General features: G+C 53.6%; 5 protein-coding genes across 5 annotated transcripts; 3 read left to right on the forward strand and 2 right to left on the reverse strand.

Moving 5' to 3' along the window:
• Window positions 1-504: 504 nt before the first annotated feature.
• J4E83_000543 (uncharacterized protein) lies at window positions 505-5,495 on the forward strand (the record flags this gene model as incomplete). The annotated part of the gene is made up of 3 exons (XM_049327505.1): window positions 505-1,446; window positions 1,497-4,953; window positions 5,038-5,495. 3 exons carry the CDS (start codon window positions 505-507, stop codon window positions 5,493-5,495), a joined length of 4,857 nt encoding a protein of 1,618 aa, XP_049193650.1.
• A 1,485-nt stretch (window positions 5,496-6,980) lies between these two features.
• J4E83_000544 (uncharacterized protein) lies at window positions 6,981-7,703 on the reverse strand (the record flags this gene model as incomplete). Its single annotated transcript, XM_049327506.1, has 1 exon — window positions 6,981-7,703. One exon carries the CDS (start codon window positions 7,701-7,703, stop codon window positions 6,981-6,983), a length of 723 nt encoding a protein of 240 aa, XP_049193651.1.
• Window positions 7,704-10,794: 3,091 nt separating this feature from the next.
• On the forward strand, window positions 10,795-11,472 carry J4E83_000545 (uncharacterized protein; the record flags this gene model as incomplete). Its single annotated transcript, XM_049327507.1, has 4 exons — window positions 10,795-10,888; window positions 10,940-11,177; window positions 11,226-11,385; window positions 11,434-11,472. 4 exons carry the CDS (start codon window positions 10,795-10,797, stop codon window positions 11,470-11,472), a joined length of 531 nt encoding a protein of 176 aa, XP_049193652.1.
• A 681-nt stretch (window positions 11,473-12,153) lies between these two features.
• On the forward strand, window positions 12,154-13,305 carry J4E83_000546 (uncharacterized protein; the record flags this gene model as incomplete). The annotated part of the gene is made up of 1 exon (XM_049327508.1): window positions 12,154-13,305. One exon carries the CDS (start codon window positions 12,154-12,156, stop codon window positions 13,303-13,305), a length of 1,152 nt encoding a protein of 383 aa, XP_049193653.1.
• A 643-nt stretch (window positions 13,306-13,948) lies between these two features.
• Window positions 13,949-14,527, reverse strand: J4E83_000547 (uncharacterized protein; the record flags this gene model as incomplete). Its single annotated transcript, XM_049327509.1, has 2 exons — window positions 13,949-14,318; window positions 14,367-14,527. 2 exons carry the CDS (start codon window positions 14,525-14,527, stop codon window positions 13,949-13,951), a joined length of 531 nt encoding a protein of 176 aa, XP_049193654.1.
• Between the last annotated feature and the right edge of the window lie 941 nt (window positions 14,528-15,468).

Here is a 15,468-nt window from a genome sequence, read left to right on the forward strand (position 1 = left end):
AGGCGTTCGCTATTGTTGTGGTTGTGCATCTAAAAAGTGTTCCTTGCTCTGAATTCGGGTTGGGGTTTAGCGCGCTTAGGATTGGACGGGCCTTCGCGATCGCACCCCAACACCACACGCCCCTCGACCACGTCTGTCTATCTCGACTATTTCGCTTCTCAGTGTCATTTATCAGGGCACTGATTCTGTTTGAAGCCGCTTTCTTTGAGTTCTGCGTCGTCTTGACCGGTGCATCGCGCGCTCGACATCGTTCCCACATTCACAACAACACGACGCCCAGGCGACACGCCAGACGGCATCGCGCACACCTTCGCCATCATCGGCGCACACCTTCGCCATCATCGGCGCACATGCAGGAGACGGTTCCCCTGCATCTAATGCCATCTTGAAGCTTGTAAAATCCACACAGGCGGTGTAAGCGCGCTCTCACCGCGACGCATCCCCGAGGCCGCGCACTCACAACATCCCGCAGGACCGCATTAGGCCTCACCGCGACGAGTCCCCATGTCTAGCCGAGCGAAGCGCAAGTTCGACATCGACCCCAACGCCTCCGACCCGGACGACTACGATTACGACGACTCGGAAAAACGCGCCGCGCCCCAACGGCGCCGCACCCGACACACGCCTGGAGCTAAGAAGAAGTCTTCCAAGCGCCAGCGACGCGCATACGGCGGCTCTGACATTGACGAAGACGACGAGATAGAGTCCGAAGATTCCTTCTCAGAGCGCTCCGAGTCGGAGGAGCCCGAGATCAACCCGGCGACAGGCAGAAGCGTGCGCCGCGCCACCAAGAAGCAGATCAAGTACGAGGAGAGCGAGGACGAGATCGAAGATACGCCATCCGAAGACGATTCGCCCAAGCCCGCATCGCGACGCCGCGCGCAGCCGTCCATCGAAGAGGTCGAGAAGCCTTCGCTCATCGTGAAGCTGAAGATGCCCGACCACGCCTCCGGTCGCAATCTGCGCACTCGCACAGGCAGCAAATCCCTTGCGCGCGGGAAGACACCTGAAGTCCATGGCACGCGACGCAGTACTCGCCTGTCGCACGATGTGGAGGAACCCATTGTCCAGCTTTCGGATTCCGGCAGGCACGTCAAGGTCGTGCGCGAAGGCACGCGCAGCCCTGAGCCCGTCATCGCCCGTGCCACACGAGGCGGCAAAGGCCCGCGAGTCCAACATCCCAGCGCTATCATGGAGGCCTCCCAGGAGACGTCGATGATACGCGATGACAGCCCTGGTCCACTCGACGCGCTCCTCGTCGACGAAGAGACCCAAGTCAAAGCCAGCAAGGACAGTTCACCTGCGCAAGAAGCTCAACAGGACGATGCCGAGGGCGAAGACGACGATGATATGGAAGGTGTCATCCAAGAGTCCCAGCACGACGAAGCCGCTGCCGAGGATTCCGAAGAGGAAGGGCCCGTCACCCGTGGCGGTCGCAACACCAGGGTATGTTTGACTGGCTATATGTGTTTTCCGCAACTGACGTCTCTTTCCAGAACCGTGCTGTTTCAGCCAAACGTAAACGAGGCGCCGATGAAAGTAGTGACTTTGAACCTGCAGCAGACGACGAAAAGGAAGAGGAGATGTCCGAGTCGGAACACGAAAAGGAGAAGCAGTCTGCATCCGAAAGTGCGTCAGGCTCTGGGCGGCGATCGACCCGCCAACGAGGGAAGACCCGGCAGTCACAGCGTAGCAGGCGCAACTCTTCCTCCGAAGAGTCAGGGTTAGACCAAGACGAACTGCAGGATGAGCTACAAGACTTGGAGTACAACAAACGACGGCGCCTCTCCCGACGTAATCCTGACAAGGACGTGGCGTACGAGGAAGCGCCCAAACGCCGCGCTCGCGCCGCAGGCGTGGATTACCGTGTTGTTCGACCCGAGCAGAACGCTGTCTTCGAGAACGATGACGATGATGGCCCTGCCCCGGAGCGACCTAGGGCAAGAGGTGGACGGTCTACATACAAAAGCCTGTGGCGTAGTCAGGGCCCCTTCGGTGGTGGCGTCGAGGCTGGCATGGGAGCTGCAGGTGGTGATTCCGATAGTAGCGACGATGAGAACCAGAAGATGCCCAAGCCTGTCGGCGGCGCAATTGGCATGACGCCAACCACCGCGACCGCGCCTACTTTCGGGTTCCCTCAGACTCACAACGCAGACCCGAAGCAAGACTCTGGCGGCGGCCCCGCCAATCTGGGCAAGGTCAAAGACAAGAAGGCTCTTGCAGATTCAGATCCTCTTGGAGTTGACCCGAACGTCAACTTTGATGGTGTCGGTGGACTGGACGACCACATCAACAAGCTCAAGGAGATGGTCATGCTTCCGTTGCTATATCCTGAGGTGTTCCAACGCTTCAAGATTACCCCGCCACGAGGTGTTTTGTTCCACGGTCCGCCCGGTACTGGTAAGACGCTTCTTGCCAGAGCTCTCGCTTCGAGCGTCAGCACTCATGGACAGAAGGTCACCTTCTACATGCGCAAGGGTGCTGACGCCCTGAGTAAATGGGTTGGAGAAGCTGAAAGGCAGCTTCGTCTGCTGTTCGAGGAGGCGCGGAAAACCCAGCCAAGTATCATCTTCTTCGATGAAATCGATGGACTGGCGCCTGTTCGCTCTAGTAAGCAAGAGCAAATTCACGCCTCGATTGTCGCTACTCTACTCGCTCTTATGGATGGTATGGATGGTCGCGGACAAGTCATCGTGATAGGCGCCACCAATCGTCCTGATTCCGTAGACCCTGCACTGCGACGTCCTGGACGATTCGACCGCGAGTTCTACTTCCCGTTGCCAGACGTTGCGGGCCGACGTTCCATTATTAACATCCACACTAAGAACTGGGAGCCACCTCTGAAGCCGGAAATGAAGGATCAACTTGCCGAACTAACCAAGGGTTATGGAGGTGCCGACCTTCGGGCGCTTTGCACAGAAGCGGCTCTCAATGCCGTACAGGGGACTTACCCTCAGATTTACACTTCTGAAAAGAAGCTTCTGATTGATCCCAGCACCATCAAGATCCTAGCGAAGGATTTCATGATCTCGGTCAACAAGATGGTGCCATCTTCTCAACGAACAGTCACGGCTAGTGCAGCACCACTGGCAAAGAACATCGAGCCATTGTTACGGAAACCACTAGCCGCGATCCTTAAGCGCATAGACGAACTCATCCCACGGAGGAAGAAACTCAGCGCACTCGAGGAAGCAGCGTACGATGACCGCGACGACGAAAAGGGCTTCGAACGCGAAGCCACCATGCGCAACTTCGAGAGCAGCAGAATCTTCAGACCCCGTTTGCTCATTAGCGGTCTTCAAGGTATGGGCCAGCAATATCTTGGTGCTGCTCTCTTGAACAAAATTGAAGGTCTGCATGTTCAGTCCTTCGACCTTCCCACTATCCTTGAGGACTCCACGCGAGCACCTGAGGCAGCCATCACCCAGCTGTTTACAGAGGTCAGGCGGCACAAGCCTAGTGTCATCTACATCCCTTCAGTCGATGTCTGGTACCAGACACTGCCTGCCCAAGCTATCAAGACCTTTAAGCTACTACTGCGAAGCGTTGGCGCGAACGAACCGATCATGCTGCTGGGTGTCATGGAATTGCTCAATGAGAAGGAGAAGCCTGATCGCCAGATGATGATGGATCTTTTCTCCTTCTCACAATCCAATCAGTTCCATCTTATGCGGCCAGACCAAGAAGGGCGAGCAGAGTTCTTCAACAGCATCAGTCACTACATCCGCATGTCTCCAGCAGACTTTCCTGATCCGGATAACAGGAAGAAGCGAATCTTACCTGAACTTGAGGCTGCACCTATCGTTGCTCCAGTGGTTGACCCTAAGGAACTTGCCGCCCGTGAGAAGGCGCAGAAGAAACAGGATAGGCTCACCCTCAACAAGATGAAGATTGTCATTCAACCCATCATGGACCAACTGAAGAGGAGTCACAGGAAATTCTTTAAGCCAATTCTGGAAGAATCCTGGTATGCATATCTGCTCGAGGAGCAAGATTCTGATCATGTGCGATCAGACCTGCCACGTGAGCAACAAGAAGAGCAAGGCGTTGTTCGTCCGTGGGAATTCTCCAAGGATTCCAAAGGCGTCGACGTTCTGCTACACGTCGACAGCGGCAACAAATACTACAATCTGGACCTTGGTACGATCGAGAAGCGCTTGTCCAATGGTTACTACAAGCGCCCTGCAGATTACCTTTTCGATATCAAGACTCTTGTAAAGGACGCGAGGACTTTCGGAGATGCCGAGCGAACCCTAAAGGGCAATGAGATGATCACAAACGTTGAAGTCGATCTGGACAACTTCTTCATGCACCAAAATCCTGGGCTTCTCCAGGAGTGTGAAGCGGTCTACCAGCGCGAACTTGAGAGGGAGAGGAAGGCGCAAGAGAAGCGGGAAAGAGCCATCGCCGCAAACAAGGATTTCGATGATGTTGCACGTGTACCTCCAGAACAGTCCATCGGTACCACCGAAACATCAGGGCCTATCACCCTGGGTGAGCCTGTGCCTGGTCGTTTGGCCATGCCACCGGTAACCCCGCTGCGAGCTCCTCACACTGAAGGTCTATCCAATGGCACGAGTGGCGAAGGCACACAGCATGCAACGAATGGCTCTACTGCGCCTTCCAACGACGACACTCATATGACTGACAGCCAGGATCTGAATGCCAACACACAACACGACTTCCAATTCCAGACACCGAGTAGAATTGAGGGCCAGGGAACCCAAACGCAGAAGTCACAGATGTCCGGGCGGACCTTCATGGCACCGAACTCGCATCCCAACGACTACCACAATAGTGCCTCCACGACGACTTCTGGTCAGAAGACGTCGAACAGGTCTTCAGACAACAAATTTGGCACTCAGAGTAGCAACGGTGCTGCACCATCTGGCGTCCCCAACTTTTCTGAGATGATGCCGGAGCCCAACGGGTCGCAGCTTCCCGACACACAAGGTTCGCCAACCCCCTTCCACCAGCGACTCCAGGTCTCCACTCGCTTCTCCCCAGAGCACAATACTGACCACATTTCAAATACAGAAGTCCACTACGTCAGCAGCCAGCCATCGAACTCGCAGCCATCGCAACCTTCTCAATCGTCTCAGCATGTTACTTCCATGCCTGCACCTGCACCTCCGCACCACTCGAATCTTAATCAGATCCTCAATGACGAGGAGCCGAAGCCGCAGCTCATCCTCGACGACAGTATGGTCATTGCGCTGCATGACAAACTGGTCCGCTCGACATCTGGATGTTCGCTCGAGCAGTTGGAGCAGATCAACGCCGCGCTCATGGATGCCATCTGGAAGCACCGCTCAGACTACAATCGCAACCTTGTCCTAAAGGAGGTCACCGAGGCGTTCAACGTCATCATCAAAGACATCGAGACGATGCAAGAAATCCTCAAGTCAAGCCAAGAAGAGGAAGAAGCCGAATTACGGCGGCAGTACCACTCCACACAAGACGATTGGTTCTCGCAGACACAAGCGCGTCGTTGATCGTTGGCATAATGTGTAAATACCCATCTTTATGTGGGGAAGTTGGTCCGTTTGGCTGGCATCGCGAACGGTGTTTGGCGCAGACAGGGAGGTTCATCTGAGCGTCGCGTTGGCACGCATTTTTCTCTTGGTGGTTATGGCATCCTTTACGCGTTCTCCTCATTACCCTACTCATGTACTATGACCCACTTTTCCTTATTCTGTTTTGTTGAGGGATGCATGCATGGTTTGCCTTGGGGTGGGAGATCTTCTGGTGGTTGGTCTGATCGCGCATTCGATAGGGTACCGAGCTGGGGTAGCGGAAGAGTAGATATCGAATTGATAGCGCTTGCCGCACAGGATGTTCAATGGTCCATTTCCGTTCATGGCCTAGATCTTTTGCAGATACATCTAAACTGGGATCGTTCGCATGTTCATTCGGAGAATCTGAGATTTTGTGAGGACTCTCAGATGTCGAGTCTTGTAGAGTCTCTACGAGAACTCCAGGGGTCTTCAACATTGGAGTATTTGACATATCGAATGACTGTAGTGAAGATTTGGAAGCCGAGGCTTTATCAATAGAGCGAGGAGAGTCTAATCGACCAAATATACTTAGTACAGCGCTATCAGAGAAGAAGGCTAGTGATTCGTCGTCGGACGACTGTAATCGTTGCTTAGTCGTAGTGTGAGGGGTAGATTTGTTTATAGAGTCGACGACAACGGCGGAAGGAGCGGCTAGGACACGCGGGGATGCATTTTTTGACACGACAGAGGCGTCTTCCAAGCTTTGTTGCATGATCACGGCGGAGAGAGGTCCGTGTCTGATACTGTTGATTTTGGTGGCACGTTTGGCAATTCGTTGTCCACACGGGATGAATCAACAATGTGTTTCGTTGGCTGCCAATCTGTCGCTCGTGAGTACATCACACCGGGAGCAAACTCATTAGAACGGTCCCCTGCGCCAACAGAAGTCCGATGATCCTGCGGTTCTGAATAGCTCATCCGTCGCGCGGTTACTGATGGCCTTCTCTCCCTTTGTGTAGTAGCAGGTTGTATGATAGCCGCCCCTGACCGACATTTAGGCCCTGAAGTCGGCCGGGGGTCTGCGTGGTAACTGCCAGAAGACATTCGAGGAGGTGGGGGTCGTTTAATCGAAAGCGAACCATCACGAGCAGACCCTGAAGGCACGATCCGTGGACGATTGGTTTCAACTGGTAGGCATGTACATGGATTTTCTATATTCCACAAGAGTCGCCGCGCTATGAGCAAAGTCATGGTCACATTTTGTTTATCGCGGTACTGTAGACCGTAACATGGAGTGCACGACGTGCGAAAACTTCGCGTACGTGCTGGAGCGACATTTACGTACACTTATTAATGATCACAATACGCGAGGCAGAAGTTGTACGACGAAGGCTAAGCAGTCAAAATACTAGTATAGTGATAGCTGCTTCGCATGGCATTCAGCCCCATCTCATGACTACACCATAGGCACTAACTCCTCACTCAACATCCGTAAACGATCCTGAAACCCTGAACCGGGAACGCGGGAGGCGCAACGTTCGAGAACTCCCAGTAGTTCGGCGCAGATGGGCTGTCGTACATCATTGCCATCATAAATGACATTGTCTCGTTACAAGCCGTCTCGTCGACAGCTGCCACGCCACCGACACTCCTTGTCCTCTCAAGCGCCTGGCTTTCGCCGTTGACCGTACCGAACAGCAAGGCGTTCTTCTCCGCCTCATAGGTATTCCATGTAGCGATCGCACCGGCTTCGCGCTCAACTTGGTATACGTGGAAGCTTGGGTTCGGGCCAGAGATCTTCTGGAGCTCGAGGCGGGGGAGGACGAATTCGAGACGACAGGTGTAATTCGATGTGCTATTCGGTAGACCTTGAAACTGTACTCGCGTGGCAATCTCTCCAGCATCTTTCACTTGGCGACGTAGCATGAAGAACTGCTTGGCTTGGTGTAGGTGGTCGACGTCGTAATCGGGGTAGCGCGCGTTGATGACGGTGAGATCGGTTGGGTAAACTTCGTGGCATACGTATTCTCCCGAACCGAGGGGAGGAGGGTTGACGGCGTTGGGATCGCCTTCGCAAAAGCGGGCGGTGGAGTTACAAATTGTGTTGTTGGCGAGCAATGTCGAGTTTGGCTGTGGGTATGGTACGCCAGAAGCGTGTTGCGAGAAGAGTGTAGCGAAGCATAGGGGAGCGGCGCGGAACATCATCTTTGGATGGGAGCGTGCCGTGAATCGTCTGGAGGGGGCTGTCTTGGTAGCTGAAGCGTAGGCTTGTTGAAGTACTAACAGGAGTGTCAGAGTATGACTAGGATGTTAGGTATGCATGCGACCAGTAGGAAGAAATAGGTGATGAATTAAGTGTCTTGAGTGTTGAGGGTGAGTATTCTATATATGCCAGATACGTTGTACTGTCCACTTATCGAGCTTTCCTCCACGCATGTCTGGCATGAGCAGCCCTCCATGTGGAAAGCGAGATACGCTGCGTGGGTTGAGGGAAGAAACTGGTAAGCGCGAGGAAACCTTGGTAACTCGCTGCTACTCCGCCAAGATGCGTCTCGAAGCACGCTTGCCGTACTTAACGCCCAACTCTCGACAATTGCCAATCCGAGAAACAGCTTTGGAGTGTTGGTAAAGGTCGTCCCATCGCGTTCAAGCCGCGTGCTGGTGACGGTTATGAGGCATCATAAGCGACACTATCTCGGCCTTTGGCTGGCGATCATAAAATCTCGGAGAGATGGGACTTCTTCCGCCAACGCGACATGGTTGGTGTTGTGTGTGTGCGAGCGGATGGACAAGTTGGGTTGCGATTGCCGATCGTGAGAGATGGAGCCTGGAGATGACGGATGCAGGCTTAGTCAGCCGGCACTAGTTCGCGACGCGATACTGACGCGACCAGCGCGCAACTTCTATTACCCGCTCACATGAACACCATACCCACAACAGTCTATCGCGCCTGCATCCACCACTTTCCGAAAGGGCTATGGTAATGGCTCGAGTCATCGCCATCAGTCAGCCAGGAACAATTTCGAGGCTGTTCATCCCCCGGTAAGAAGGCGTGACAGAGTGGCGGCTACTTTCGTCCGACGACAATTCTCTTCTGATCGGGTCGAACGGGAGCTCGGAAACGATGGAGCTTCTGGGTGGCGCCATGGGCCGAATTGGGCCCTGTGGCATGCCCAGCACCCTCACGCCCGAATAGACGACATGGCCACGTCCATCCACCGCGATGATCTCCAGGGCATCCTGCTGCTCTTCTATCATGATTGAGATCGTTGAAGATCCGGTATTGTTGCTCTGCAGTTCGACTTCCCACGTTGTTGTATGTGCAGCAGAACATGTCAAGCCACCCCCAAGTGCACCCTGAAGTGTCAGAAGCTTCATCTTGTCTCTATTCCTCTCCCTTTCTACAACCACTAGGAACCTGCCGTTGAAGCTCGCAACTCCAGCGACAACGCTCGTACTCACTACCCTATCAGAAATGGGCCTTATTGGTTGACGGAGAACGTGTGGATCGAAGCCAAGAGTGTCGATTGCCACGAGGAAGGTCGCTGGGAGGTGTGAACGTGGTTGGTGGTCGACGGTGCAGAGGATGTAAGGTCGACCGTTTGGAGAGATGGTAAAAGCCGCGTTCGTTATCTCATCACGATACGCCTGCCTGGAGTCAGCTTTGCGCCGGGTCTTAGAACATGTCACTTACTAGTTCATTGCTTCTCGCATTACAGTCAACATGCCAGCAAGGATCCGGGCGTATATTCTGCTTGTAGCCTACGTTCCGAGCGACATTCCAGCAATACAAGCGATTCCCTGTTGTCAAAGCGAACACCATTGGCCCATACATGGCATCGCTTCGACCCGGCGAAAACCCAACAATCTTGACAGCACCATTGTTTTGAGGACACTTCAGGACTACATGGTCGCCCTGAACGTTCCAGGCTGGCATGTACCTGTATGTGGAGATCTTCACTGCACTCACTCCTTCTCCGCCCACTGCGATGCTCGCCGTTGCCCCTCCCTCGGCAGACTGGCGCCCAAGTTGTGAGATCGACACGGATCTTGGGGTCCAGTTTCCGTCCTGGTCAATCCGCTCTTCTCTCACGAGGCTAGGCACATGGTCGTTGTTTGTGCGGTACTCGTCATACACCAGCAATCGATTGTGAGTGATCACTGCGAGCAGATCCTCCGAGAGAGCAATTCCACGGATCTCCTCATCTTTCAGAATCATCGAAATATTCAAGACGACTTTGGGCTGGATAATTCGACTTCTGTTCGCGCTCTTCACGTCGTATAGTCGTATCTGCTTCGATGAGCATGTTGCCACCCATCCTAACGATGAGATCGACGTCGCGACATCGGGTGCATTCAAAAACGACAGCCGCCTTGGTCGTTGTAGCAGATTACTCGACTGCGATCCTGATGAGGCTGAATACACCTGGAAGTAGTCCATCGCCAACGACGAGCGACGCGCCGAAGGGCCCGTAGAGTTGCTGGATATGGACATCGTCAATGCACTCTAACTGCAATCATCACTGGGAAACCGTTAGCTGGGAGTTAACCAAAGCTTCATCCCTGGAGAGCCTCAAATGTATGTAGGTCAAGGACGTAACACTATCTGACATACTTTCAGCTCGCGATCTTGTCCGCATGCGGCGTACCCGTTATCAGCTGCATTGGCAATATCCTGCTTGTATTGCATAGAAAGTCCACACAGAACGCACGCCCAGAGGAAAGCAATATCCACCATGAGGGAGGCTGTCTCCACAGTGTAGTTCGGCCCTATCAATTACCACAGCCGTTGCCTAGCTGCAACACGTAGCCAAAAATGTACACCGGAATGATACTAAGGCGCGGCTGAGAGGACGTCCTGCACCATCCACCAATGTTCATCGTCCGTGGCGCACTTAGTGCGGCCTAGCAGCCTTGTGCATACGAGCATGTGCAACCTTGGTTATCTTTTCCCGATATCCCGCCTTTCTGACCAATCACAGCAATACCAAGTCGCGTGCCCATGTGCCATTCTCATCACGAAGCCTATCTCTCCAGTCACTCTGGTGTTGGTGGGCAACACGTAAGGCAGACAGAGAGGCCGACCGGTATGGTCTAAGCCCCGCCACAGTTGATTTGGAGAGTGAAGCTGAAGACGTGCCGAATGGAGGCCAAATAGTCACGAGGATTTGCATTCGTCGCGCAAGCATCTTTTTCTAGTTCAAGGTCGCAGTCAACATTCATAGTCAGTTCGCAAACATCCTCAGCCTGACGAGGTTGTACTTCGGTACGGATTCGCCTGGGAATCACACGCAAAATGGCTGAAGAAAAGCGTCCCCTTGACAGATCGCCATACTATGTGACCCATTCAGAACATCTTGACCGTGTTCTCAGTAGGCCTCAGCTGGCAGGTAAGCGCCAAAGGAGTGAATCAACAAGTACGCTGGTTGCTGACTCCCCAGGCATTGGCATATCCGGTTGCATAGGTGGAGGCATCTTCATTACATCTGGTGCACTCATCGCTACTACTGGATCTTTAGGGGCTGCTATTAGCTATGTCGTCGCAGGTGGTATCGTCGCTTGCGTCATGTACACTATCACTGAGATGGTTGCATGTCGACCGTTGACCGGAGCTCTCATTGATCTGCCTCACACGTTCTTAGACCCAGCCTGCGGTTTCGCTATCGCATCTATGTACGGGTGAGTATCGATAGGAAACTTCTGAAAGGCGTCGCTGACGACCATTAGGCTAGGCAAGATTTGTGCGATGGCTACTCTTACAGCGAGTTCGGCGGAGCTGACTGCGCTTCTGAAGAGCGACCCAAAACCGCATTCTGCTGGTGCTGAGGCAGCTATCAATATCGCCTTCATCGCCCTGACTACCCTTTCCCATTGCCTCGGCGTCAAGGTAAGCTATGTCATTGGACAATGGCATACTTCGCTAATGTTATATCAGCTGTATGGCAAGATCGAACGAGTACGTCACCTTGAGTAAAACAGCACTAGGGGTGGCTCCAATCCGTGTCGCATTCTACAACATTATCACTAAGCTAGAAGTATACATTAGCTTAGAGGGTGTTTACTTGCTGAGAGCTAGCAATGTGTATGCGGCAACATGCGACACGGATTCCGGCCACCCTGATGACGGCTCTCGATGCGAACAGCGAACTAACGAGCACGTAGGTCGTCATGTGGTTCAAACTGAGCTTACTAGTCCTTGTATGTGTTATGGGTGTGGTCTTGAACTTCTCCGGTATGCTTCCGCGCTTCAATGCAACATAGCCATGTGTCTAACGCTACCAAGGCGGCGGCCCGAGACAGGGAGAATACCATTCAAGTAAGTTGAACATCTTCAGGCTACGTGTGACAACGCTGACCACTCTAGATTATACAACCTTCGGATTTCCATCGGACTGGAAGCCTATTGGCCACGATAATACCACTCCTGTCCCTCTCAAGATGACGGGCGTTCCCGACGAAGCTTTTGGCATATCTGGCCCCGGAGGCACACTGTTCGCTCTCATGTGGGTTCCTAGCATACCTCCAGATACCCCAGATAGCTAACATCTTGTGAAGCACTTCAATAGTTTTAGCCATGTTTTCTTGCTTCGGAGCAGACCTGGTCGCTATGACTGTCGGTGAAGCAAAGAATCCTTGGAGGGACGTGCCCATCACCATGTCGTTCGTCTACATCGTTCCGCTCAGCATATACCCATTTGCGATGCTAGCCGCTGGAGCAAATGTCAACTACGCCGACCCGCAGCTTCCGAAGATATGGGCGAGGGGCGACTACGCTACGAAGTCAGCGTTCGTAATCGCGGCCGAAGAGTCTTCTATCCACGCGCTACCGAAGGTTTTGAACGGGTTGTTCATTATATCGGCATACACTACAGCCAATACCGATCTCTACGCCGCATCTCGTAGTGTGTTTATGCTTTCACAGCAGTACCTCCCAAGGAATATCGCAAAGATCTTTGGTCGGACTAACAATGGGCATACACCTTTGGCGGCCATTTTGCTGTGCTCAGCACTCGGGTTCTTGTCTCTGATAGGCTTGGCAGACAAGACTGGCTCACAGCCGCGTATTACACTCTCCGAACTGTACACAGGCACTGCGGCATGCATCTATCTCACTCTTTGCATCACCTTTCTGCGCTTCAAAGCTGGCCTTGACCGCTTAGCGAGGCGGCAGATCTTCGGTCGCAATCACCCACTCTACATGTCACGCCTGTTCAAGTCCCGATGGCAACCACTACCTGCATATATCGGGATCTTCGGAAGCGCCTTTGTCCTTGTATGGTCTGGTGTTCCCCCACTGGTCATTCTTGTTGCGAAAGGCAGCCTCACTTCCACGGACAACCTGAAATCTACCATCAGCTTGGCTTTCGACGTTCTTGGTGCATATATCGGCCCCTTCTTGTTCGGATCTTTGTACCTCTCGTACAAGTACATATTTCCTCGAACATCCAAAGTTGACCTCCGCAACCTTACGGTGGAAGACTACGTCCTGGAAGACCTATCCAGCATCGAGCTCGAAGGCCCAGTCTCAGTACCGCCAGTTCCGCGACATCGGTTCGGTTCGTACGAGATGGACGCCCAGCACGATGGCATTGTGAGTCCTCTGAGCACCTTTGAAGACCCGTTCAAGCAGGAACAGGTGCATCTTAGTGTGAGTATGGACCCCATGATGCAGGAGGAGATGGAAGCGGAGGCTTCGAGGAATAACGAAAGAGCGCGGATAGAGCAGATTTTGGAGAGAAGACCAGCGCGGTTGGCACGTGGAGTGTGGCGCGAAATCTGGAGCTTTGTAATTACGGATAAGGATTAAGCGCGAGTAGACAGGCCTAGTTAGTGCGTATATTGACTCTCTTATAAACCTCTGAGAACTCTTATCTACAAAGTGAGCCTAGCTTGGACGAAGTCAGCAGTTGTCGCGACATATATCACAGCGCAGTTCGGTCCTATTCCACAACGGCAGTCGCATCTCGACTTCGGAATGTGGAGTACCCAAGCGCGGAGATGGTGTTGTGATGGAGCGCGGCCGCCGGGAGAACTCGGGTCGGATCACGTGTCGGGCGTCGGACATTTTCGAGCGACGAGATGCACCGAGCAGCGAACAAGGCTAGCATCGGCTGGAAAGCGAGGAACGAGAATGTTGTGTGTTGAACATAGTAAATTGGTATTGTTGATGTTGGTATAGTACGAAATCGTAGCCCACTGTTGGGGTCTGTTACGGATTGCTAAAACGCTAAATGCTCTGACAAATATAAAATGCATGTTCCTCCGTCACTTCTCGAGGTACACGAGCCAGACACCCTGAGTTGATGTCGATGTCTGCTCGTGGCCTGGCGGTGTAACTCTCGCGGCGTTCAGCGCGCGGCTTCATCCTTCTCTTCCTCGTAGTGTGTATGCGCTCCAAGGCGCGAAGCTGGGGTTCTGCTCTTCGTGTTCTCCACCCTCCATTGCTTCATTCACTGCACCTCGTACAGCTCCATGGCCCTCTGGAGGTCCTCAAGGCTGGCCTTGTCGCCATAAGCCTCTTCCAAGATCCTGTTCCTGTCCTTCTGGGTGGTCATCTTGGCCTCGAGTCCAGCGATTGCCCTTTCCATGTCCTCCAAGCTTGAGCGCTCGCCGTAGGAGTCCATGAGCATCTGGTTCTTTTGTTCCTGAGTAAGCTCAAGCGCAGAGTGTACTTTGCGGTTGGCCTCGTTAAGTGCATTGGTAACGCCAAAGCCTATGTTGGCATTAGCATCACCGAGCGTGAGGGGTCGGCGAGGCTGTGATGCGGTCTTGGGAAGGTAGATCATACCAATGGCTACCGCCGCCATGGTCGGGAGATACCTGGTCTTGGTTAGTGTTGATACTCATATCGAGTAGGAAGAGACGTACCATCGTGCTACCCTTCCGAGCCTTGGGACGACACTCGCACCAGGGGTGGATGTCATCTGTGCTGCGGCGGCATCTTCCATGGAGATGGCACTGCGAGCACGTGTTGAAGTGGTGAAGAGCCTCTGGCGTACCAGGGTAGATGTGCGGAGGAGGAAAGACATGTTGATGGTTGTGTGGTAGTGGCGAAAGTAGTGCCGAGTATGGTGATGGTTCCTCGAGATGGTAGTTTTGGCTCGACTTATATCTTGTCGCTTGATGTGCCCAGGTGTGGTTGTGTTTGACGTTGGTAGGTGTGATGGCCAAGACGTGTGAAAGTATCGGCCGCGGTTTGACTTCGGTAGTGTGGTGTTTGATTGATGGCTTGCTACGTGTAATGTGTTCCGGTGAGACGTCCCAAGCGCGGCGTATGCGGACTGTATATACGACAGCCTTGTGCGGGGAAATGCAGGTCACAAGTAGGCTGTGCACTCATGTCTCTCCACCACACCCGTACATCATACGACGAATCACAGCACTTGACATCACCGGGCTCCGTGACGCAAATGGACTGATGAGCTTAGTCCGACGCATTCTCGCGTCGCGTCCCCAGACCGAAAGGCCGCTGACGTACCAGGTCGTTGGGTCCTCCCCTTCAGAGGGTTTCCCGGCCGCGCATGTATCGCGGCTTCTCCTGGCGTGCCGCCTGGAAAGGGTTCGGCTGGTGAAACGGCTGCCACCGAGATCCAATCGGACGCTGAGACGTCGGAACTGGGCCATGTGGGGTTAGTGGTGTGCTGATCGTGGTTAGATGGCAGTCTTTCGATTGTGGGGTGAGCACGCGCATCGTGTGGCTGGCCGAGGTTCCCGCGACGCTGATGTCAGCGTGCAGCTCTGCAACCTGTTCGTCCTGTGGAGTGACCACAGCGTCAACACCACCAGCTTCATCAGCATCTGCATCGTCATTAATGCCCACAACGTTTTATTGAAAGAAAATTATCGCGATCTAGACCATGACCGCATCGCAGCCGACCATGACTCTCCAACGTCTCGACTGTCAACAATGAGCACACGCCCCACTCCGGATCTAAGAATTTTAGGCTGGTAATTTGACTTCGCGATGCAA

Source organism: Alternaria metachromatica (assembly GCF_023757995.1).
Source record: "Alternaria metachromatica strain BMP 0045 chromosome Unknown scaffold_1, whole genome shotgun sequence".
Lineage (NCBI taxonomy): Eukaryota > Fungi > Ascomycota > Dothideomycetes > Pleosporales > Pleosporaceae > Alternaria > Alternaria metachromatica.